The following is a 23,518-nucleotide window of genomic DNA, read 5'->3' on the forward strand; positions in this document are numbered from 1 at the left end:
TTAACGTGGGTCAAGTTAGGTGTATGTGTGTTTCTGCAAGATCAGGCTGTAAATATGTTTACACATTTATATTTTTGCTCTCCTAATTGTGCAGCAAAATCTGCGGAAGTATTACACAATTTACTGTCCCCCCTCCAAAAGCGTGTTGACTAGTTACAAAGCCATCTTAACGAAATACTTGCTTATTGCCCTAAAAGCTGATACCAGAGGGCAGTGAACTCTATAGGAGCAGATCTGTTAGCCCAGGCATTGCTCAGATCCAGCTGCACCTGCAGGTAGCAATGAGCTAAAGGAGCAAGCGAAATCCAGGAGGGACAGGATCAGAACACAAGATCCATAAGGATAAGGAGCCAGGGCCTGTAGTAAAACAAAGCCCACCCAACTACATTCTTGAGCGACAGCAAACCCGGAAACCCCCCAATAAACCAACCCAGCCCCGCCCCTGACACGTGAGGTATTTCTAGACCCAATACACCATCATCATCCATGCAGTTACTGTATTGAACTCCTGGTGCCCTAGCGGGGGGGGCCAACACGTACCGTCTGCTCCCTCTGCTGCTCTCTGACTGAGGTGCATTTGCCAGCGCAAGGCCTAGCTCCCAGCTAGGGCCTCCTTCCCCGCCTACTAGCCCCTGCCCCAGGCCATTGCCCTGCGTGACTAGCCCAGGCTGCTCCCCGGACGGGAGCGAGCCCATGGTGGCCGCTGCCTTAATCACCCCGCACCCTTGGCCAGGCCTCAGGACTGCAGCAGGGCTGGGCTCGGCTGGGCTCGGCTCAGGCCAGGAGGGCGAGATGGGGAGGGGAGGGGAGGGGAGGGGCGGCTGAGTGCGCGTTTCTCCGCATGCCGCGCCGGGCCGCGGCCCCAGTGGGCGGGCAGGCGGCGCGCCCGAGGCGGCGGGGCTCGGCTCACGTGACGGAGTCCTCCCAAGATGGCCGCCGCTCCGAACCGGGCTGCGCCGAGGCGGCGGCGGCGGCAGGGCTGAGCTAGGGGGCACCAAACGGCCGCTCAGGAGGGCGGCCGGGAGCCGGGGGCGCCCGCCGCGCAGCGGGGCGGGGGAGTCTTTCCGGGCGACTGCGGGCACCATGCAGCGGGGCAAGAGCCGGGAGAGTCCGCAGCGGGGCAATAATGTTAGCAGAGGTAAGAGCCCACCGAGGCCGGGGGAGCGGCGGAGGGAGCCACCCCTCCATCCCCCGCTGTGTGGGTCTCTGCGGCGCCTTGGCGCCTTCACACCCCCAGCCCAGCCCAGCCCAGGCAGCAGCCAGCGGCTCCCTTCCCCTGGCGCTGCGCTGCGCAGCCCGACCCTCGGGCTGGGCCCCCTCAGCCCGTCCCCATCGTTAATCCCCTCAGTAGCCGGTAACGGCGCTTCGTCGCTTCCCGTTGGGGAGGTTCTTGGAGGAGCCGCTGGGCCGGCCCCGCTTAGGGCTGCGGGGTTGGGTGGTTATGAAGTGCGGCCGCCCCTGCTCTGGGTTTTAGTCACTCAAGAGGCCGAGGTCCCTCCCTGCGTGCCTCAGGTTTCTCAGCCTAAGAGATCCAAGGGTCGCCCCCAACCCCACACGATTTTGCTTCAGCGTTACTAGGACCCCCTGTGATGCTCTTTGGTGCTCTGGCTGAGCAGAGGTTTTGCCCTGTTTACTTAAGGTGTTTATTAATTGGACAGTGAGGCTGATTGGTGTAAAGGGCTGAGAAGCAGGAATTCCTGGGTTCTAGCCTTGCTCCGCTGTTGCCTTGTTGGGGTATGGCTGTAGGCACTTCCTGTAACTTGCTTGCCTCAGTTTCCCCATGGCAGTGTGGGGAGTCCTGCCTTACTTACAAGTGTGTTGTGAAGCTTAAGGTAATGTTTTTATATCACATAAAGTCTGATGTAAATCCAAAGTATCTGATGCGTGGTCTACCCTAGAAAATTAGGTTGGCATAACTGTTGCTCACGGGTGTGAAAAATCCACACCACTGAGTGGCATAGTTAAGCCAACCTAAGTCCCCATGTGGACAGAGCTAGGTCAATGGAAGAATTCTTCCATAGTCTAGCTACTGCTTTGTAGGGAGGTGGATTATGTAAGCTGACGTGTAGGTAGTGTCTACACTGAAGTGGTACAGTGGAGTGGTGCTGCTATAACGTTTTAAGTGCAGACAAGCCCTGAGTGTCATAAGTGTGCTTGGTGCTGTATGAAACAGAGAAAAGATATGGTTACTGCACCAACAGGCTAGGTGTGCAATATCATGTCTGGTATAGTTTATTAAACACTTGAAGTGACATGGGTTTCATATGTTTGTAAGCTTTCTTTTTAAAGGATTATTCATTTTCTGAATGTCAAGAATGTGTTTGGTGTACAAACATTTGTAAGGCATGATCCCTCTCCATGGTTCCTCTTCATATTCTAGTCTGTCATTTAAGTTCATCTACCTGCAGGAAAGGGATGGAAGGCTAATTCCTCTAAACAATGTATAGTTAAATTTTGTCACTTGTTTTGTGTGGGGGAAAATGGCATTAAAGGAAAGTGACACTGCCTTTTGACACTTGAAGCATCTGATTTTTATTGGACATGAAGGCAAACAGGCATTTAAGCTTCTGATTTGCAGAAGGTTCAGTGCAGTATTTGTGGAAAATGTTCATATTAATATAACAGGGCAAGAACTTGCAGAATAAATAATAGAAGGAAAATAAAAATCCTAGTTTGAACATGAACTATATGGTGATATTTTGTTTGGAGTAAATGATCAGTAAGTGATGTGTATATGCAAAGCTTTATGTGCAGTATTTCAGCAGTAAAACCATATTATCTCAGATTGTGTTTATTTTAAATTAGCATAGATTTTAACATTTCTTATATCCAAGGAGCTTTATGTCTAAAAGGAATTACTGAGGAGTTCCTATAGTAGCACTGAGCTGCTTTGAGGTTGAAACTTGTTCTTTTGATTTTTATCAGATTTCTTAGTGATATTTCAAGGTACATCATTGGAATTCATGCTAATAGCTGCTTATATTTTCCAATTTGAGTTGTAAAGTGAAGAATGCTGCCCAAAACTAATAAAGATTACCAGTTTTTTCAAGTTTCAGGTTTAAATTTGATTTGCTGATTAAAAGCCTACTAGCAAAACAGAGTTATCCACAAATGCTATATACTAAAATGAATACTAAAAAGATACATACAGCTCCAGGTTTCCCCACTGGCTGCTTCATGTTGCTCAGAATCAGTTTCATAAAGAGGCCATTGCTGAAGACTTCTAACTGGAGAGGAAATCAGTAAGTAGTAGAAATGTTTTGTGTCCTTTTTATTTGCCAAAAGAAACTCCATAAAATTGTCAGGCAATATCAAAAACTGGAAACCTTAAGAGTAGCCCACCTTAAGTGAAGTTAGTATGTAAAATTAAGAAGTATAACCTTTGAACCAAACATATGACTTGATGTTAGGGTCAGAGGGAGATGTAAGTGCTATGTAGATGATTCATCTTAATTTTTTTTTTAGAAGCATTATTCCTCCTTCAGTCATCCATAGTTACATTTAATCAAAATAATAAAAACATTTTAATGCACAATTTGCATTCATATACTCATATTCTTAATTGTTTTTCTATTCTTATTATTAAGTATTATCAGCTTGTCATTGAGCACCCTCTTTTTCCCCTCTGTTCTCCCCCCCCGAACAGACCCATTTTAAATTATTGTTAGTATTGCTCCTTCATTACTTTAACATTTCCGGGATGCTGCTGCTATGTTCATGATGCTTTTATTAGATGCTCCTCTAAAAATATAATTCTTTAAGTGGTCCAAGTATAGTATATCTCTTCTTAAGCAGACACTAGATTCTGCTTTATAAAATTATTGCTTTGCAAAAACAAAAATGCATTTCAAGTGGATACCATTTAGATGGTCATGTACGACTTTTCTTTTGGAAAACAAATATTCTGTATGGTTTAGCCTAGTAATGACAAATATTGTCATACTTCTGTAAGGCATTTAACTTGGTACTGCATCTCATTTTGATTAAAAAACAAACCTAGAAAGATATAAAATTAACATGGCCACAATAAATGGATTAAAAGCTGGCTTACTGATAAGTCTCAAAATGTAATTGGAAATCATCATAGAATAGGTGTGTTTTTAGTAGGGTCCCACAGGGCTTGTTGTTGGCTCAATGCCATTTCACATTATTATTAATAATTTGGAAGAAAACAAAATCATTACTGATGAGGTTTGCAGATGACACAAAAATTGGGGGTGTGGTAAATAATGAAGAGGGCAGGTCACTGATACAGAGCAATCTGGATCACTTGGTAAACTGGGTTCCAAGCAAACATTGTTTTTTAATATGACTACGTGAAATACATACATCTAGGAACAAAGAATATAGGTCATGCTCACAGGATGGGGGACTCTATCCTAAGAAGCAATTGTGACAGACTGATAACTTCCTGCAATACCCTGAATTAACTTTATTGAATTATAAAAAATGCAGTTGTGTATGTGTTATTGTGCAATTGTATATATTTTCGTGGAGGGATAAAAAGGAGAACTGCAGGGGGAGATTAAGCAAATTCATTCATGTTGTAATATCTTCAGAGAAGAGCTCTCTTTACCCACCTCACACCTCCTGAGAGGTATGCATATACTAGTTCAAACTGGATTCTACAGGGACCAACAGACAAAGAAAGGGTTTTTGGATAAATAGCTTGGATTTAAACTGGTTCATGGCCTTATTCCTGATCCAGCAAACAGACAGGACCACTTATCCACACAGGACCACAGTGCTTAGGGTAAGATTGGAGGACTAGGTCTATTGAGGTTTATAAGAGTGAGTGCTTGTTTTGAACTAAAGCTGCGATGAAGTGTTAACCGCAAGGAATCCCATTGGATAGGAGAGTTGAAGGACTGCTCCTGCCATAGTCCGTGTTAGAGTTGATGTTAACTCTGATAAGCTTATTAGCATGTATGTAGATTCTTTTATTATTTTAAATATGTTTTCTCTGTAATGCTTAACTTAAGAATAAAATAGGCTTTCATAGGAAGTGCTCTGTTGGTATGTAGTGACTATAACTGCTAACATCTCTGAAGAAAAAGCAAGCATGCATCTGAGGGCAACCTGTCTCTGCTGGGAAATACATGGTGAAGGCAGGGAACTGGACAGACTGGAAATAGCCTGGTCACAAGAGAGAAGGATGCATGTCTCCATTCGAAAGATAACAGCTGGGGAGATGGAAGCCTGAGAGTGGGTGCCCTGGCTGGATCACTGAGGGGGTAATACAGGTGCAGTTGCCCTCAACTGTGTCAGCAGAGACTCTGAAAACGATTTGGTGGGGGTCATGGTGGATAATCAGTTGAACATGAGGCTCATGCAATCCATGGATGCATAAACGAGAATATTGAGTAGGAGTAGAGAGGTTATATTTGGCATTGGTTTGACTTCTGCTGGAATACTGTGATCAGTTCTGGTGTCCACAGTTCAAGAAGGATATTGATCAATTGGAGAGGGTTCAGAGAAGAGTCAAGAGAATGATTTTAAAGGATTAGAAAACGTGCATTATAGTGAAAGTGTCACGGCTCTCAATCTATTTATCTTGTCAAAGAGAGAGTTAAAGGGTGACTTGATTAGAGTGTTAAAATACCTTCATGGGGTATAAATATTTAATAATTGGCTCTTCAGTCTAGCAAAGAAAAGTTTAACACAATCCAATGGCTGGAAATTGAAGCTAGACAAATTGACTGGAAGTAAGGCATACATTTTTAACAGTGAGAGTAATTAACCATTGGAACAACTTATCATGGGTTGTGGTGGATTCTCCATCACTGGCAATTTTTAAATCAAGATTGGATGCTTTTTTAAAAGGTATGGTCTAGGAATTATTTTGGGGGAGTTCTATGGCCTGTGCTATATAGGAGGTGAGACAAGATTATCACAAAGATCCTTCCTGGCCTTGGAATCTATGAATCTAAATCAGTGGTTCTCACACTGGGGGTTGCAACATGGTTATGTGAGGGTCATGAGTTGTGAGCCCTGGCCCTGGCCAGGTGCGGGGCTGTGAGCCTCCCTGCTTCCTCCTGGCAAAGGAATGTTGGGGGGAGTGGACAAGTAGTGATACACAGATGCTGCACACTCCCTCTTTCCCCCAAACGTTCCTTTGTGCCCTCCTACGGGTTTGGGCCGGGAGGAGTGAGAAGCAGTGCCAGGGCTCCTTGCATCCAGGTCACTTTCTCCATCTGGGCAGTGCTATGAGGTGAGCATCAGGAACTGCTGCTCTCTGCCCTACCCTTATGCAGCCCAAATGGGGAAGTGACCTGGATGCAGGGAGCCCTGACATTGCTCCTCCCTTTCCCCCTCATAGCCTCCTAAGGGTGTGTGGAAGAGCAGCATTCAAGATGGGAGCAAGCAGCAATACCAGCTGCTCTGTGCATGCAGGTCTGCTTCCCCAGGTGGGCGCAGGAGGGGGTTGCAGGGGTTAGGGGTGAAGAGAGCACAGTGCAGGAGTGAGGGGTGACGGGGGAGTGGGGAGCCTGCAGGGGTTGAGGAGAAGGGGGAGTGGGGAGCCCACGGCGGCCAGGAGCAGGCACCAGGGGGTCAGGGTGTTGCACTCAGAGGCTTTCTGTGTGAAAGGGTTCACCAATATAAACTGAGAACCACTGATCTAAATGAAGTAGACTAAAATGTGGTAGCTCATTTTTTTCTTTCTATTAAATCTGTGTGCAAATATCTTAAAATGTAGTTAATGTTTGCAAAGCACTGTTTAATTTGTAGGTGCTGTAATGAGAGCATCAGTGACTACAGTGGCTCCAAATCCAGCAAAGACCTATACATGTTTAAATTTCTGTACAGTGAGTTAGGCCCATTGTCTGAATTGGGACTTCTTACATTGAATAAAGTTAAGCATGTGCATAGGTCTTGACAGTTTGAGGACCCAATTCAACAGTGGTTTCCATTCCAGCCTCCTTTATAGTTTCTTATAACTTTCTGAAACTCTTCATTATTTCAGGTTGAAATTTTCCAGGCTTGGGCTCTGCCAGAAAGGGATCCTTTATTTAAAGTTTGTGCAAAAACAGATGAGCTGTTTATTGAGTTGTGAAAAGTGTGTGTGTAAATGGGGTTTCACATTACAAATTCCTGCTAAATAATTTTTGAACAGCTCTTCAGTTGAAACACCTGGGCATAGAAAATTGAAACTTGGCTGGAAATAATGCTTTTTGGGAAGTGATTTTGAATGTTTTGGTGAAGATTAGGTTTGATTTGACTGAATTATGACCCTATGAAAATTGCATGTTTCCTTGTGTCATTTACATTCTGCATAATGTTTCTTGCTGAGCTTCTGAAGCGTGCAAATATGGAAATCTATGCTGCATACATATATGGCTGACTAAGCATTTGTCTGTGCTGCAGTGTAAGCTCAGGGTTTGAACTCAGGCTCAAGCCTAATCCTCTTTCCAGCTGTACAAAATTGCATTAACCCAGGGCTCAGACCCGGGGTCCCAGAACCCTGGGGGCAGGGGGTCCAAGCCTGACTCATGCTGGGACCCAGGGTTCAAGCCCTATTGCTTTGCAGTGTAAATATAGCCCCATGGACTCATGCTCTGGGGGTCTGCCAAAAATATCCCACAATCACAAGGGCTGACTTTCTTTGTTCTCTGGACAGTCAGTTTTAGGGGATAGTTGAGTTTGCCCACACTGTGCCATGAACAAAGGACTATAGTAGCCAAATTTTGGGAGGGCCCTAGGGAGTCGGGATATGGTGGCTGGACTTGAGTCCACGTAATGCAGTGTAGGTGCTAGAATCCCAGGTAGGGACACAGGGTTCAATGATTCTTAACTTGGGGTTGCAAATGAATGTAGATGCACAAGCCCTAGGTCAACAAACCCAGGGTCTGCTAACTCTCATTCTACTAACTCTGAGCTTGCATTGCAGTGTAGATGAATTCTTAGGGTTCATCTACACAGGAAGTTAATCCAAATAACTAAGACAGTGTCTACACTATGGGCCAATAGTGGTTTTGTTACAGCGCCCTAGTTATACTGGCATATCCCCATAGTGTAGATGCAGCTACAGCGACAGAATGGGCTTTTCCATCACCGTAGAACACCACTTCCCTTGACAATGGTAGCTAGGTCAACGGAAGCATTCATCTGTCAACCTACTTGTGTCTACACCGGGGTTAAGTCAGCATTATCGTGTTCAGAGGTGTGGATTTTTTGTGCACCCAAGCATAACAGCTATGTCAATGAAAATTTCAAGTGTAGACCAGGCCTAAAGGTGTGACTTTAAAGTGTATTAGTTAAAGCACATTAAACTCCCGAGTAAATTATCTCATTCAGAACTAAAGTGGCCTTAGTTTACTAAGTGAATTAAGCTGAAGCGAAATCCTTAATTATTTAGGTAAAAGTGTACTGGAGGTGCAACGGGGTCTGGTAGAATTGCTGCTCTGAAGCATCTTGAGAGTATCAAAGCAGGACAATGTACAAAGCACCATTCCCAGTTGTGCATCTTGAAAATAGAAGGGGATTTTTGTGGATCTCCTAAGTAAGTTAGTGTTCCCATGTCAATGAGCCAAAACTTCCAGAATATTGTTTAAAGCTAACTTTGCAAAATCCTAGGGAGTGACTCCCTTTTTATGTGAATTTGCCTTTTAAAAATAAACAATAAACCTAATAAGTCCCATATAACCCTATATTAAGTAAATGTTAAGGTTGCAAAATTAAGTATTCAGATCAAGAAATGTCAAAGATAGGATACCACAGTAGTTTTAAATGACAGGATAACTTATCAAGTCTTAAATATGATAAAAAGGGCTGTCTTTTATGGAGGAAAAACAGTAAAAAGTCTTAGGGTCATTTATAGTTGGCTCCTATGTAATGGAGCAAAGTATTTTGACACTGGTATTTTGGTGGCTTTATATTTTTATTGTGAAATAATTTATATTGAACTGAAAATAATTATTGTAGGATTTTTCCCCATAAATTTGTGTATGTGCTATTTTTGCAATGTCAAACAACCAGCCTTCTTTGCTATTAACTTACTTTGAAATAATCACATTTATGAACACGTTGCCGTTTACCACTTCACTACTATAATACTAGCTTGATTCAGAAATATTCAGGAGTAAGTTAATTGCTTTGCATATACAGACTTGTTTGATTTCTTTTGTCTGTTCCTTGATTTGCAGCTATGAAAGGTTGACAATCAGGTTTTCCAAAGATGGTTTAGAAGTTTAACATCATGACTGAGTTATAAATTGCTGGTAGATGTAGGCCTGACTTGACATGAGTAATTGGACATGGGTGAAGCTTTATTTTTTGGGAGACAATATAAGGGAGTGTAGAAGATCCTCCCCCGGTAGGGGGCAGCGCCGGCGGCTCTCCATTGGTGTCAGTCCTCGAGGGAGGCCACACCTCCCGGCACCTATGCCTCTTGGGAGTCCAAATTAAAGGGGCCGCCTCTGGCGCTTAGTAGGACGAGCTGGGGGTTCAGACTGCTCCAAGGGGAATAGTCTCTTGCCCTGTGGGCGGGCAAAGAGTCTAGGGCCAGGCCTTCAGCCAGGGACGGGCCAACAGTGGGAAAAGCAGTCTCTAGCCCCAGAGGGTGAGGAAACAGTCTATCGCCTAGCCCTTCGGAAGGGCAGGCTGCCCAGCACACTCTCGAGCCCTGGGCAGGGCGAGCAGCAGTCTATGGCCTGGCCCTTCTGTAGGGCAGGCAGGCAAGCACAGGCTCGAGCCCTTGGCAGGGCGAGCAACAGTCTGTGGCCTGACCCTTTTGTAGGGCAGGCAGGCAAGCACCTGCCTGGCAGGGCGAGTCATCAGACTAACACCTAGCCCTTCTAGAGGGCGAGGAAATGGTCCAGGGCCCTGGCCCTCGGGCAGGGCAGGGCAGAAGGGCAGCAGTCTCTAGCCCTTAGCAAGGCGGGTAAGTAGTCTGTGCCCAGCCCCTTGGCAGGGCATGGCTGGCAGTAAGGGACAGGCTCTGACCCTCAATGGACATTCACCCCAGGTCAGCGTAGGAAAGGGGGAGGGGGACGCAGGCCCACCTATCTCCACCGCGTCCCAGCCCAGGGCCCTGTCAGTGACAGGGTGTCCCGTCACTGGGTCAGTGGGGCTCTGGCCGAAACACGCTGACTCACAGCCTGTGCAAGCTCACCCGGACCGTAGTTGGCTTCCCTCTCCCTAGAGTACCTGGGGCCAGTCGTCTCCCTCTGTGTCGCTGGGGTAGATGGTGAGCGGGAGTCCCATGAGTTCCCTCACCGTCGACTGGCAGCAGGTCTGGAAACTGTTCAGGGTCCTCTGCGGAGAGCAGCTCCTCTAGGTCCCAGGGTCTGCGTGTCCCTTCTGGCTCTCCAAGGGTCGCAGCAGCAGGAACAGCAACACCAGTGCCTCCAGCACCTGGCTGCACTGTTCCCTAGCCCGAGCAGCACAGCTGTGGGAGAAAAGATGGGCCCAGGTAGGGCCCTGATGCTGCTCCGCCTGACTAAGCTGGGACCAGAGGACAACCCGGAGGCCTTCCTAGTCACCTTTGAGCGGGTTGCATCGGCTGCCAGCTGGGCCCTGGTCTCCCGGCTACAGGGAGGTAAATGGATCAAGAGGCCAGAAACAGAATGTTTTTATTAGCTAAGATAAGGGGGGAATACTGCACAAAAGTGTTTTTTGTGTCATTTTTAAATTTTACCAATCTGCACTTACCTAAAAAATTGTGCTCACTAAAGTTTAGTAAAATACAGTTAAAAACTTTTTAAAAATTTCAAAAAATTAGGGCTGTCAATTAATTTTGTTTTCAGTTAAGTGCAGGTGTTAACTGCTATTAACGGGTTAATCATATACCTTTGGGTTAGAAGGGAGGCATGGGGAGGGGGGGAGGGCTGAATTTCCAGCTCGGAGGGAGGGGGGGGCCTGAATTCCCAGCCTGGAGCTCGGCAGGGGGGAGGGGTGTGTGATTTCCCCAGCCAGGAGCTCTTGGCGGGGGGCCTGAATCCCCAGCCTGGAGCTCAGACAGGGTGGGGAGAGGGGTCGCTGAATCCCTGTTCCGGAGCTCAGCGGGGGGAGTGGAAGGCTGAAGTCCTGAGCCTGGAGCTCCATGAGGGAGCTGAAGCCCCATGCCCCGAGCAGGGCTGAAGCTCCAAGCCTATATTTGAAGATATAGAAAACACCCAAAAACATTTAAATAAATAATATTCTGTTATTGTTTAATAACACGATTAAAATTGCAATTAATCATGGTTATTTTTTTTAATCACTCGACACCCCTATTAAAATGCATAGGACTGCTAGGGTGGGAGTAGCTAAACTGCAAGAAACTTCATAGGACTGGCACAAAAAGTAAACTGTTTAAAATTAGCATATCATTTAAAAACCAAACTGACAGAGAAATACTGTGGGAACGTAACCAAGCAGTTCAACAGAAGATAGCAGCAAAAATAGTGCATCCATTGAATGAGAAAAACCAAGGACATATTAATAAAGTTTTAACTGTATATAATATATTTAATAGTGTAAGTAATTGCTTTTTTAAAAAGTAAGACATTAAGTCAATATGTTCTAATAATAGTATAGTAGTTTGAGGGAGATACATGCTATGCAAAGTAAATGTGACCTCAAGTTATATGAAGCAAGAAAACTTGTCTTTTATCACCACAAAAAAGTTACAATTTTGGTATAAGAGAGGTAATGTAATGCCAATTGGTGCGGGGTAAGAAAATCAGCAAGTGCCCAATACCATTAAATTAAATGTGGAACCACTGTATCCCATACGAAGTGGAAGAATTTTGATTTCTCTCTTCAAATCCTGTTGCAAGATAATGCAAGGCCTGGAAAGCCCCAGACTTGTGCTACTGTTTGCACCTAGGGGACACTTACATGTGAAGGTCTAATGTCTTACAAACAGAGATGCTGGCAAGTGGGTTCACACTGGAGAAACAGTGTCCAAATTGCACAATACAATTGAGACACTAGGATCTTTGTAAAATAAAAATTGCCTATGCTAGTGATAAATATTGTGTGGTGTCTGAAGAGGGCCACTTCTGGTATGGATTTGGGGAATGTTATTTTAATTGACATAGGTTTTCTTTCACACCTAAATTTCCTGTGTTAATAAATGGAAAGTTTTTTATATTTTGTAGCAGTTTTTTTATAATGTAATAAAAGCAAAGTTAAAATTATAGAAGGATGCTTTAAAGGCAGTTGTAAGCTTATAATGTGGAATTATTCCCTGGTGGGCTATACCATAGGAAGTAAGGTTGCACCCCCTGTGTGACGCTGTCTGTGTTAGAGGTGACCATAATATTATTTAATACCAATATGACAAAATTGCAGTGAATCTTACAAAATATGCCATGTCAGATACCATTGGAAAGGTTATAATTTGCTAAGTATGATAATGTTTATGTGTATCTATCGTCTTTGTACTTTAAGTTATGGATGTGTGATATATATGGATATCTGTACCCAAAAACTTGTGCTGTGCTACTGGGTTACACCATCTAGGCAGATTAGTGTCTGCATTGATGATTCATCGAGGGTCATCACCTATACAAAGAGCCAAGGGAGAGAAGCCAGGGCTGCACCTATGAGTCATCAAAATATGTAGGGACATGCCTGCTGGGGGGGCGGTGGCAGGACGGGACTGCAAGTGCTTTTTCCTGCCCATGTGCAGTGAACTTGTGGCTTGTATCAAACACATGACAGAAATTATAAGACTACTGCACCATTTCCATCTTTCTTGTCTTTATTCCTACCTCTGGATCAACTACTCTACATCTGAAGCTGTGAAACAAAGGACTGAGACCCACCCAGGTACTGGATATACACCAGAGGAACTATACAAGCCTGCAAACTCCACCATTTTGCCGAGAATCTGATACATACAAATGACTTCAAAGTCCATATATATCTGATTTCTTTGACCATTTAACATCTCTTCTTGTTCATTTCTTTCCTTTTATAATAAACCTTTAGTTTTAGTTACTAAAGGATTGACTGGCAGTGTGCTTTTGGGGAAAATCCAAACTTAAATTGATCTGGTATCGTGTCTGACCCATTGGGGATCAGGAGAACGTTTTGGTAAAGGGAATAGAGTTTTAATAACTCATCTCTTTACTGGACCTCGCTGATCAGGAGCCAGAGACTGAAAGTGGCAGTGTATTTGTTGTTGTCGCTTCTTAATAACCAGTGTGGGAAGTCAGAAGCACTGTTTGTGATTAGTTGGTGAATCTAACTGCAGTGTTAGCCACTAGTTTGGGAAGAATCTGCTGTCCTTTTGCAGCCTGCCCTGACCTTGGCATTTTCAGGTGGGCCTAGTGTTAGTGGTGGTTCAAATAATTACAACTACTGTGATCTTGGGAATGTGTTGTTGGGCAATAAACTTGAAAAACAAAGCACAGAAACACAAATGTAATGCAAATAAACCTATGCTAACATAGAAAAGAAAAACAAAAGCAGTGGAATGTAGGCTTAGCTTGACATGAGTAATTGGAAGTGGGTGAGGCCTCATTTCTTGGGAGACTGAATTAGGGAGGTGAATGGATCAGCATATTGGAAATAGAACGTTTGTACTAGCAAAGATAAGGAGGAACATCCAGGGAATCATTTACGATGGACAAGTTAACAATGGATAAGATGAGTCAGGAATGTAAAGATGAGGTAAAGAATAAGTTGTGCATGGACAGAGCATGCTGTATAGGGATTGGTCCCTACAAAGTAACTAAGCCAATCCCAAAGTAAATACAATATAATATGTAAATGTATATAAAAGAAGAGGTTTGCTGTGTGTAACTTTGGATGTGTGGTATGCTCTTTACCCGCACCTTAGCTGCATCTGATCAACTCAGCATAACTTTGCTGTATTCCAAATAAAGGAACCTAAGTGATGAGTTTGGAGTTGAATTGAGTTCTTGAGGAATAAGTGGAAGAGATTTTGGGGGAACTCCAACAATAAAGAGATCTTAGAGTATATTTCTTAGGCAGTTTTAAGAAAGGTAAAGTTTCAAGTGTCTGACATAGTTTACATCCCTGCTACACAATATATTTAAAATGTTTTCAACTTTATTAAAGGGCAGTGTTTGAAATCTCCAAAAGAATAGCCTTGAATATATAATGGAGCTTAAAATCATTTAGTTGCAGTGTAGCCAGTTGTAGTTCCTTGGTACTTGGCCTTATTGCACAACACATGAACTAAGTGCATACAAAATAGCTTATCATAAGTCATACAGTAAACATAGAATTTTGATGTGTGTTCAGGTTCTGCGATGACTGGTATGGTAGAGCAACCTATATGTATAGCCTGTGATACCCATGAAGTAAAAGCAGATATAAAGATTGTGAGAAGTGGGCTAAAATGGTGGTTAGTCAGACAGGGAGCAAATTGATAAAACTGTCTGAACATGATTCCAGCTGGTCTGTAGCACTGAACTGGCTCCTAACAGAGACCTTATGTCTGTGATCCTAATGTTTGCCCCTCTTTTCACCTCCCCACACAAAGATGACATAGCATGCTGTTTTAGCAGAGACCATGAGGAGAGTTGCTAGTATCAGCTCTCAGACATCTTCAGCTTTAGACACAAGGTGCTGGTAGTAATTCTGTTGCTGGTAGCACTCAAAGCATTGGCTATTTAAAGTGCTTCTAACATTTCAGACTGTTACTTGGGTAGAGATGGCAATGTTGATATGGTAGAAAGATCAGAAAATAGTAGAGGACAAAGATAGAAAATAGTAGAGGTAGAATCTCAAATAAAATGTATCCAACCAGAAGCAGTGCTATTTGTAAATCACAGGCTGGAAGCACTGTCTCCAGAAACATAATTTCAGGTGTTGTGGCATAGAAGGGGTCATGAGGTAGGGTTGATCACCTGACCACTGATAGTGGTAGAGCAATAGGTGTCCGAATCTTTGACATTTTTGATCCCTGTCTTCAATGGTTGGATGCTGTCCCACTTTGAAAACATTTTGAAATTTACTTTGTTAGGGCTAGTATGGGTGTTCTTGTGATGCTGTCTAAATTAAGGGGCTCTTTTAGAATAGTATTTAATATCAGTATTGCAAAATTACAATAGTTCATACGGCATATGCCATGTCAGGTATCACTGAAGAGGTTATAATTTGCTAAATATGATGATATTGTTTGTGTATGTATCATCTTGGTACTGTAAATTATAATTATGTCTGGCATATCTGTACTTCAGCTTGTGCTGTGTTTCTGGGCGACAGCCTGGACAGGATGACAGTAGCACTAAGCCTGCTTAATGGCCCATTAAGGGAACTCTCAGGTTTGAGCCAGGGAGAGAAGCCAGGGCTACACCTTATGAGTCACCAGGACATGTAAGAACATGTCCTAAGGACAGGGGATTCTGAGACTTTTCCATGCTATGTGGCTGTGTTTGGCACAAGCCATATGGCAAAGGGACATAAAAGGCAGCTGTACCACATCCATATTGTCCCCTTTCCTGCTTCCTACTTCTGGATCAACTCATCTATAACTGAAGCTGTGAAACAAAGGCCTGAGAGCCATCCAGGTACTGGATATACACCAGAGCAGTGGTTCCCAGCCTGTGGCTCACGGGGGCTTTCTAAGTGGCCCACAGCTCCCCTCTAGCTGGCTGCAGAAGGGAACCCCTGCCTTAGGACCCAGGCAGAGCGCATTTCTGCAAGGCTAAAAGTCTGGTGAAGGCTCCTTGCTGCAGCCAATGGGATTAAAGATCAGTGCTCCCCTCCCCCTGGCTGTAGCAGGGAGCATGGCAAAGTGCTCTGCCTGGGTCTCTAGGTCCTGAGGTCCCTGCTGGAGCCAGAGGGAGGGGAACAGTGATCTTCTGTCCCGCGGGTTGCAGAAGGGAGCCACTGTCTAGAGACCCAGGTGGAGTGCACAGAGCTACAGGACCCATGCAGTTTCCTTGCTGCAGCGAGGGGGAGGGGATATCAGTGAGAAGGCAGCCTCCTCCCTGAACTCCTTCCCTCTGGCTGCATGGAGGTGAGGGCCTGCTGGTGGAGACTGGTGGCCTTTCGGGGTTGTAAAAATTTTATCGGTTCGCAACCACTGCACCAGAGGAACTGTATAAGCCTGCAAACTCCACAATTCCACTAAGAATCTGATATATGTATATAGACTTGGAAGTCATTTGTTTTTATCTGATTGCTTTAATCATTTAACATCTCTCTTATTTGTTTCTTTCCTTTTATAATAAACCTTTAGTTGCTAAAGGATTGGCTGGCAGCATGGTATTTTGGGTAAGATCCAGATACATAATGATTTGGTAATGTGGCTGAACCTTTGTGGATCAGGATAACCTTTTTGGTAAAGGGAATAGAGTTTTAATAACTTATCTCTTTACTGGACCTAGTTGCTGATTGGGGGCCAGAGACAGAAATGCAGTGAAGGGGGCTGTATATTTCTTGTTGTAGTTTCTTGATAACCAGTGTGGGAAATGAGAAGCATTGTTTGTGACTAGTTGGTGAATCTAACTGCAGTGTTAGCCACCAGTTTGGGAGAATCTGTTCTCTTTTTGTAGCCTGCCCTGACCGTGGCATTTTCAGGTGGGCTACCCTAGGTGCGGACGGGTGACAGTTCTCACATAGTTAAATTTAATCATATAAAACACCCTTGAGAATTTTTTTTTAAATGATCACGGTTTCAGTGGCATAACCGTGATTATTATGGATAAGATTCAATACTTGCAAATACACACCAAAACCAAGCATTGTGAAATAGCATACATAGATGGCTAGGCATGTTGGGCTGAGTGCTTTTTTTTTGGTAACTAAATATTTGTTCTTAGGATAACTTTCAAAGTTTTTATGTACCATGCCTATGAGTGTTGAAGGATATCTATGAATCAGTTGCCTTGTCTTTATTCAGGTTATGTGTAGCTATTGCCTGTAAATTCCCAAGTATGTTGGCACATGGCAATACCATGTCCTGTACAATTTGTGTTAAACAGCTGCATGTTTTTTTTATTGTGGCTAAATGTGACCTCGATAATACAATTCAGATAAGCTGACCAAATATAGGTCTGAAAGTTGCTGTTTTTTGCACCATCATCATGGTATTTAGGTATTATGCACACATGAAATAAAGAATCCCTTCTTCAAAGAACTGCAAATTGTTCTATTCAAATGGAGCTTTAATGGGGTTTTACACAAGTATAGCAATCTGTCCGCAGACATGTTATAGGATCAGGCCACAGTGATTAGGTTAGTAGTTCCTCATATTGGAAACTATAGAATTGACTGACTATACCATCACCATCAATTTTGTCACACTTTACAAAGGAAGTGTGTGAGATGGATTGAGAAGTGGGTTCGAACAGTTTGATATGGAGAACTGTTGGGAATCATCAGGAGTTTCTTCATCTTGCCAAATGTGTATAGGTAAACATGAGGTTTGTCAGGTGATCCCCAACAATTCTTGTACAATCTCCAATTTTTGTATTTCAGGAAACATGCATAACTGCTGTTGGGACAGTGCTTTTTACATTTGTTCAGTAGCTTGCTAGGGTGAGTTGATTCATAGTTAATGGTATTTTTGTGAAAGTGATGGATAATAACCCTGTTAAATGTCCTTTCCGCCAGTGTCAACTGTGTCATTAGATTCTTAAAATACTTCCTTATTTTACTTCCATATGTTGACAATTAACTGTAGACTTTTTGTATCAGTAGGTCAGGAAGCTATATTCCAAATTTTTGCTTTCTAAGAACGTTTCTGAGCTTGTTACTATTTAATGAGTATTAGGCAATGCTGCAGACACATCTGGCTTTTTCATTTTTTCATGATTATGGGAGTAAAAATACTTTACTGGAGTATGTTTTAGGATGAGCTCTGATTATAATATATTTGTGGTCACAATCATGCCAGTTAGCTTTTCAGTTCCTTCAATTTCAGGCTTTGCAGCATATCTCTCTAGTTTTAAGGAATGAGCTGTAATAAAGACATTTGCTGGTACCGTAAGGCCATTCCAAGTTAGTAAGGCCATTGTTTATGCTGTAAAGGAGTGAGCTTCAGAAGGAAGTTTGAAGTTGCTACCCATCCTGTAGGATACTCTGCATTTCCATGTTTCCTGTTGACTCTCTCAGACAGGGATCAACTGCAGAAAATGTTCAGATTTTCATTATCAGACTTGTTGCAGATGACCCACTAACTATGATATAGTGACTCAGACTTCTCGGTTGAAGTTATTAAAAATCTTTAGAAATGTAGGGTTGGAAAAGGGGAGGTCTTTGAATCCAGCCTCTGTGCTGAGACAGAACCAAGTAAACGTAAAACATCCATAATCGGAGTTTGTCCAACTTATTAAAAGCCTCCAATGCTGGGGATTCCACAGCCCCCCTTGGAAGTCTATTCCAGAGCTTAACTACCCTTATGGTTAGAAAGTTTTCCTAATATCTAACCTAATGCAGATTAAGCCCATTACTTCAGTGGTCCTGGAGAACAATTGTTCACCATCTCTGTATAGCAGCTGTTGACACAGTTATTGATTGGAATGGGGTTCTTTTGCACATATTTCAAATCAGTAGTTAAATACAATGAAAAATAACAAACACTTATGTTTCATAACAGAGATCTCACAAAACTGGGTGACTGGGCAATGAAATGGCAGATGAAATTCAATGTTGATAAATACAAAGTAATGCACATTAGAAAACATAATCCTAATTGTACATATAAAATGATGGGGTCTAAATTAGCTGTTGCCACTCAAGAAAGAGATCTTGGAGCCATTGTGGATAGTTCTCTGAAAACTCCACTCAATGTGCAGCGGTAGTCAAAAAAGCTAACAGAATGTTGGGTATCATTAGGAAAGAGATAGATAATAAGACAAAATATCATTTTGCCTCTTTATAAATCCATGGTATGCTCACATCTTGAATATTGTGTACAGATCTGGTCAGCCCATCTGAAAAAAAGATAGATTGGAATAGTAAAAGGTACAGAAAAGGGCAAGTGAAATGATTAGGGGTATGGAAAAACTTCCATATGAGAAGTTAAGAAGAATGGGACATTTCATCTTGGAAAAGAGATGAGTAAGCGGGGATATGACAGGTCTATAAAATCATGACTGGTGTGGAGAAAGTAAATAAGGAAGTGTTATTTACTCCTCATAACACAAAAATTGAGTCACCAAATTAAATTAATAGGTAGCGTTTTAAAACAAACAAAAGGAAATATTTCTTCACACAACACAGTCAGCCTGTGAAACTTCTTTACCGAGGATGTTATGAAGGCCAAGACTAACAGGGTTAAAAAAAAAAAAAAAAAACTAGGTAAATTCATGGAGGATAGGTTCATCAATGACTAGTAGGATAGGCAGGGATTGCTGTTTGCCAGAGGCTGGGAATGGCCGACAGGATGGATCACTTGATGATTACCTGTTCAGTACATTCCCTCTGAAGCATCTGTCATTGGCCACTGTTGGAAGACAGGATATTGGGCTAGATGGACCATTGGTCTGACCCAGTATGGCCATTCTTATGTTGGTTGTCATGCTAATCCGGATTTGAAATTTTGGCACACCAACTCATCATTGGTATGTTAAAATCAGGTAAGGTGGTATCTGCTGTGAGAATAAATGCAGTCTTTATTATTGTGGAAGTGACTGCTGCCACAACAGCACTGTTGGGAACTGCATGATCCAAATGCAGGCAGGATGAAATCTAACAGCAGAAACCTCTCTCCTCAGGTTTTGTTTTTGCTGGGTTTTTTGTTGTTGTTGTTTTGGTTAGAAAGAGCATGATAACTGTTTTCTCTTTCCCTCCTTCTCCGTCTTCCAAGGCTCTGCATACCTGCCATTCTTCCTCCAGCTGGGGTTTCCCTAAATAGCATAGTAATACTGCTGCTTCAGTTCCCCAGAGAGAATGGATAATTAGTGATGCAAGATTTCCCATTTCTCACTAGGGCCTGAATGAATTGACTCTGCAGTGCTGACCCACAGAATAGGGATTGAATTAGTTCCATACAAATGGTTGCTTCCATTTTGCTGATGGTGTAGCTTTTCTTCTTGTGCATCTCTCACTGCTCCCCTGATGTTTTTCTTTTCTCTTATTTTTGGTCTTTCCCTTACCCATGGACATGGCAGGAGAAGTTCCGGAGTGAAATCTTTCACTTTGTTTAGTCAGTTTCCTTCAGCACAGCAGGATGAGCTGAGTGAAGTATCTCTTTAAGTGACCCACCAATTGCAGGAAATTTCCTGTTTGACTCTGCCACTCCTTTAGGTGTCTATACCTATAGAGTTTTGAGTGAAACTAACTAGAAACACTGCTGGACAAGCACTATAGTTGAGATTTGCAAAGGTACGTGTAGATTTTCAAAGGTCATTGTAGAACGATGACCTCAGAGGGTTAAGGGGTTCATGCTACAATATAGACCTCGGAAGCCTATTATGGAGCTTAATTACACTTGTACTTAATTTTTTCCTAATATCTAACCTAAATTTCCCTTGCTGCAGATTAAGTGCATTGCTACTTGTCCTTTCAGTGGACATGGAGAACAATTGATCACCATCCTTTATAATAGTGTTGAACAAATATGAAGACTTATCAGGTCCACTCTCACTCTTCTTTTTGAAGACTTAACATGCCCAGTATTTTTAACCTTTCCTTATAGGTCAGATTTTCTAAACCTTTTATCATTTTTGTTACTCTTCTCTGAACTCTCTCCAGTTTGTCCACATCTTTTCTAAAGTGTGTTGCCTTGAATTGGACACACTACTCCAGCTGAGACCTCACCAGTGCTGAGTAGAGCGGGACAGTTACCTCCCGTGTTTTACATATGACACTCCTCTTAATACACCCCAGTTTGAAATTAGCTTTTTTTATCGGCGGCATCACACTGATTCATATTCAGTTTGAGATTCACTATAGCCCAGGTCCTTTTCAGCAGTACTACCACTTAGCTCATTATTCCCCATTTTGTAGCTGTGCATTTGATTTTTTCCTTCCTGAGTGAAGTATTTTGTACTTGTCTTTGTTGAATTTCATCTTGTTGAAGGCGAGTGCAAAGCACATCACTTAGGAAGGAAAAATAGAATACACAACTATGAGTGCTTTCTCTCCTCTGGGTTGTGAACGATTAGCACAAATAAGAAACTGGACTAGGTAATGGACTAAGAAGGTAAAGAGTGAAAAGGACAATAAACAAAGTGTTGTCATATGGACAAGGTAAACTTGGAAGAAATGGATATTTTTCTTTAATCTGTCAGCTCAAGGAATCTTGTCTAGTGTTTTTAGCAATAGATATAAAATCTCACTTCTAAATTTTTTTAAGTTAATGGCATCCCTTTAAATTCATGTCATAAGGTCATGGGTTTCTAACTTATGTTTGTTTCCGGGTGTCCTTTGTCTTTTGGTTTTGGGTACTTTGAATTTATATTTGACTTAAATAATACATATCATTTACCTTAGTTTTTTGTTGAATTTATTTTTAAGCCTTTCCATTCGTTGGTTTATTCCCCACTGTATAGTGCTGCAGTACTGTATAAACAGTGCAATATAAAGTTTTACTGTAAACTGTTGAATTTTCAATGAAGTTTTGGGGGAAAAAAGGCAGAATAAAAAATTTTGCAAACAAAAGCCCACACAATGAGATAGGATGCATAATACTAAAAGTGACCATACAGATGCTACATGGTACTTTGTTTTCCATAGTGTGATAATCTGGACAATTTGTGTTTGAATTTAAGAGGTTGAATACTTAATTATGTTTGACTTGGATTCTAAAAATTTCATTCTAGAAGCAAAACCTCTTGCCTGCTGTAAAAGGGTCTGATCTTGCAAACATTTATTACCAGCTACAGTGTTTACTAGTGTCAGTGTCATTGGGTGTGTCAAGATTTGCAGGCAAGGCAGTGCTCTTTTAAAAAAATTGATTTAGTCAGCATGACTTGAACCCATTAACACCTAGGTTACAACATGACCAAACAACACCATTGTAAAGGCGTTAACTATGTCTTCCCTAAGTGTTAAGGGTTGTTTAAAAGACATGCTGGCTAACTTGATTTTAGAAAGCACCTCTTTTCCTTGTCTAGCAATGGCATTGAAACACTTCACTTAGCAAGTAGACTGGACACTTGCTTGTTTACATAATAGAGTGCATAATTATTTGCACTGTTAAAACATGGCATTTAATATCCTATCATAGACTTATTATACTTTGAATATATTTTCATGAGTGAAAATATGGAATCTGCAGTTACCACAGCTAAGCACCAGATAAAATCAACTATGCAGGTGAATGAGATTAATGAACAACTCAATAATTCAGTTTTCATTTGATAACTATGTTGTAATTCTGGTAATTGCTTCTTATAGTAACAAGCAAACTGGATACTAAAGAAATAAAACAGGATTTTCAAATAATTGTAGTATAAAGTTAACCAGTAATTAAAATAAAGACCATTGCTAAAGAAATAGATGTAATTCATGAATAAATCTTTTTGCAGCTTACCACCTTAAAAACTAAACACATTATAGTAGCAGCATATGCGTGGTGGGCTCTGTTGACATCCACAATAGTGTTTCCTGCCCATAAGAAACTGTAGATCTGTCTTTACATTTTGATTATTTGTCAATCTAATATTTAAAAGAAAAGCCTCTTGTAAACAGTTAATTTAAGAGAATTGTATGTTAAAAGAATATTAATCACAAACCAATACATGAATTAAGGAGAGAGAATGAAATGTCTTAAATTTTAATGGGTTTTAATGTTCTCAAATTTATTATGTAAAATTTATTTAAATAAATAACCTGTTAGATTTAATTCAGTGAAGTATTCTGGAGCATTGTATCTTCATGTATGATTAAAAAAAAAAAAAAAAGACAATGTATTTCTTTTGTGCTGTATGCAATTTTCACATTTTCATAATTTTACTAAGAGGGAAACTTTACACTACTTCAGTGCCTGTCATTGACTTCCTTATTTGTTTAAACTCAGCTAATTTGTTCCATTTTTGGTCATAATTTACTATCTGCCTTTGTTGGGCTTCCTAAGTTTTTGGAAGTTTTCTGAAGAAAATGTCATATCAGTCTAATGGTTAACTTTAAAAAAAAATAGTGGGAGATTTTGTAATATAAAGGCTTAAGAGGGTGAAAACTTCAAATACTCTTTTCCCAGGCTCACTTGACTGCCACACAGGTGGTTGCAGGGGATGTTTCCAGAGGATAGATTGTAACTCTGTATTTGAAATACTTCAAAAACAAACAATCCTACCTTAACATCAGGTACAAGAGAAGCACAGGTATGTGTGTGTTTGGCAGGCAGGGGTAATCAATACCTAGTATTCTAAATAGCAAAGTTATATTTAGCTGCATAGAACTGGAGTACTTGCAGACTTGGAGAAAAACACTGGTTTACATTTGGTTATAATTCTAAATTTGCAGCTCTACGGGCTAGAAGCCTAGTTTTTATTTTAAATGATATTTAAAATTCTACAGAAACAGGTGGCTTAGGCCTTATGCTTGAATGGGGATTGTTAAACATTGGTGGAGGATTTTCTTTCGTTTAAAGAATGATTGTCATCTCTTTATGATCCAAAGGAAAGAAAGCGATAGCAAAATAATCACGTTTACACATTGGCAA

The 23,518-nt window shown here is 41.8% G+C and overlaps 1 protein-coding gene across 1 annotated transcript in view; it reads left to right on the forward strand.

Annotated features, from left to right (window-relative positions):
• Window positions 1-806: 806 nt before the first annotated feature.
• Window positions 807-23,518, forward strand: part of SNX13 (sorting nexin 13) — a 135,092-nt gene continuing 112,380 nt past the window's right edge. Inside the window, exon 1 of the mRNA XM_067562103.1 lies at window positions 807-1,138. Within this exon, the coding sequence (XP_067418204.1) occupies window positions 1,127-1,138 (12 nt within the window). The 5' untranslated portion in view covers window positions 807-1,126. The remainder of the gene's footprint in view (window positions 1,139-23,518) is intronic.

The sequence above is a fragment of the Emydura macquarii genome, unplaced genomic scaffold (genome assembly GCF_026122565.2).
Source record: "Emydura macquarii macquarii isolate MOO-44397 ecotype Brisbane River unplaced genomic scaffold, CSIRO-AGI_Emac_v2 contig_2422, whole genome shotgun sequence".
In the NCBI taxonomy this organism is placed as follows: Eukaryota; Metazoa; Chordata; order Testudines; family Chelidae; genus Emydura; species Emydura macquarii.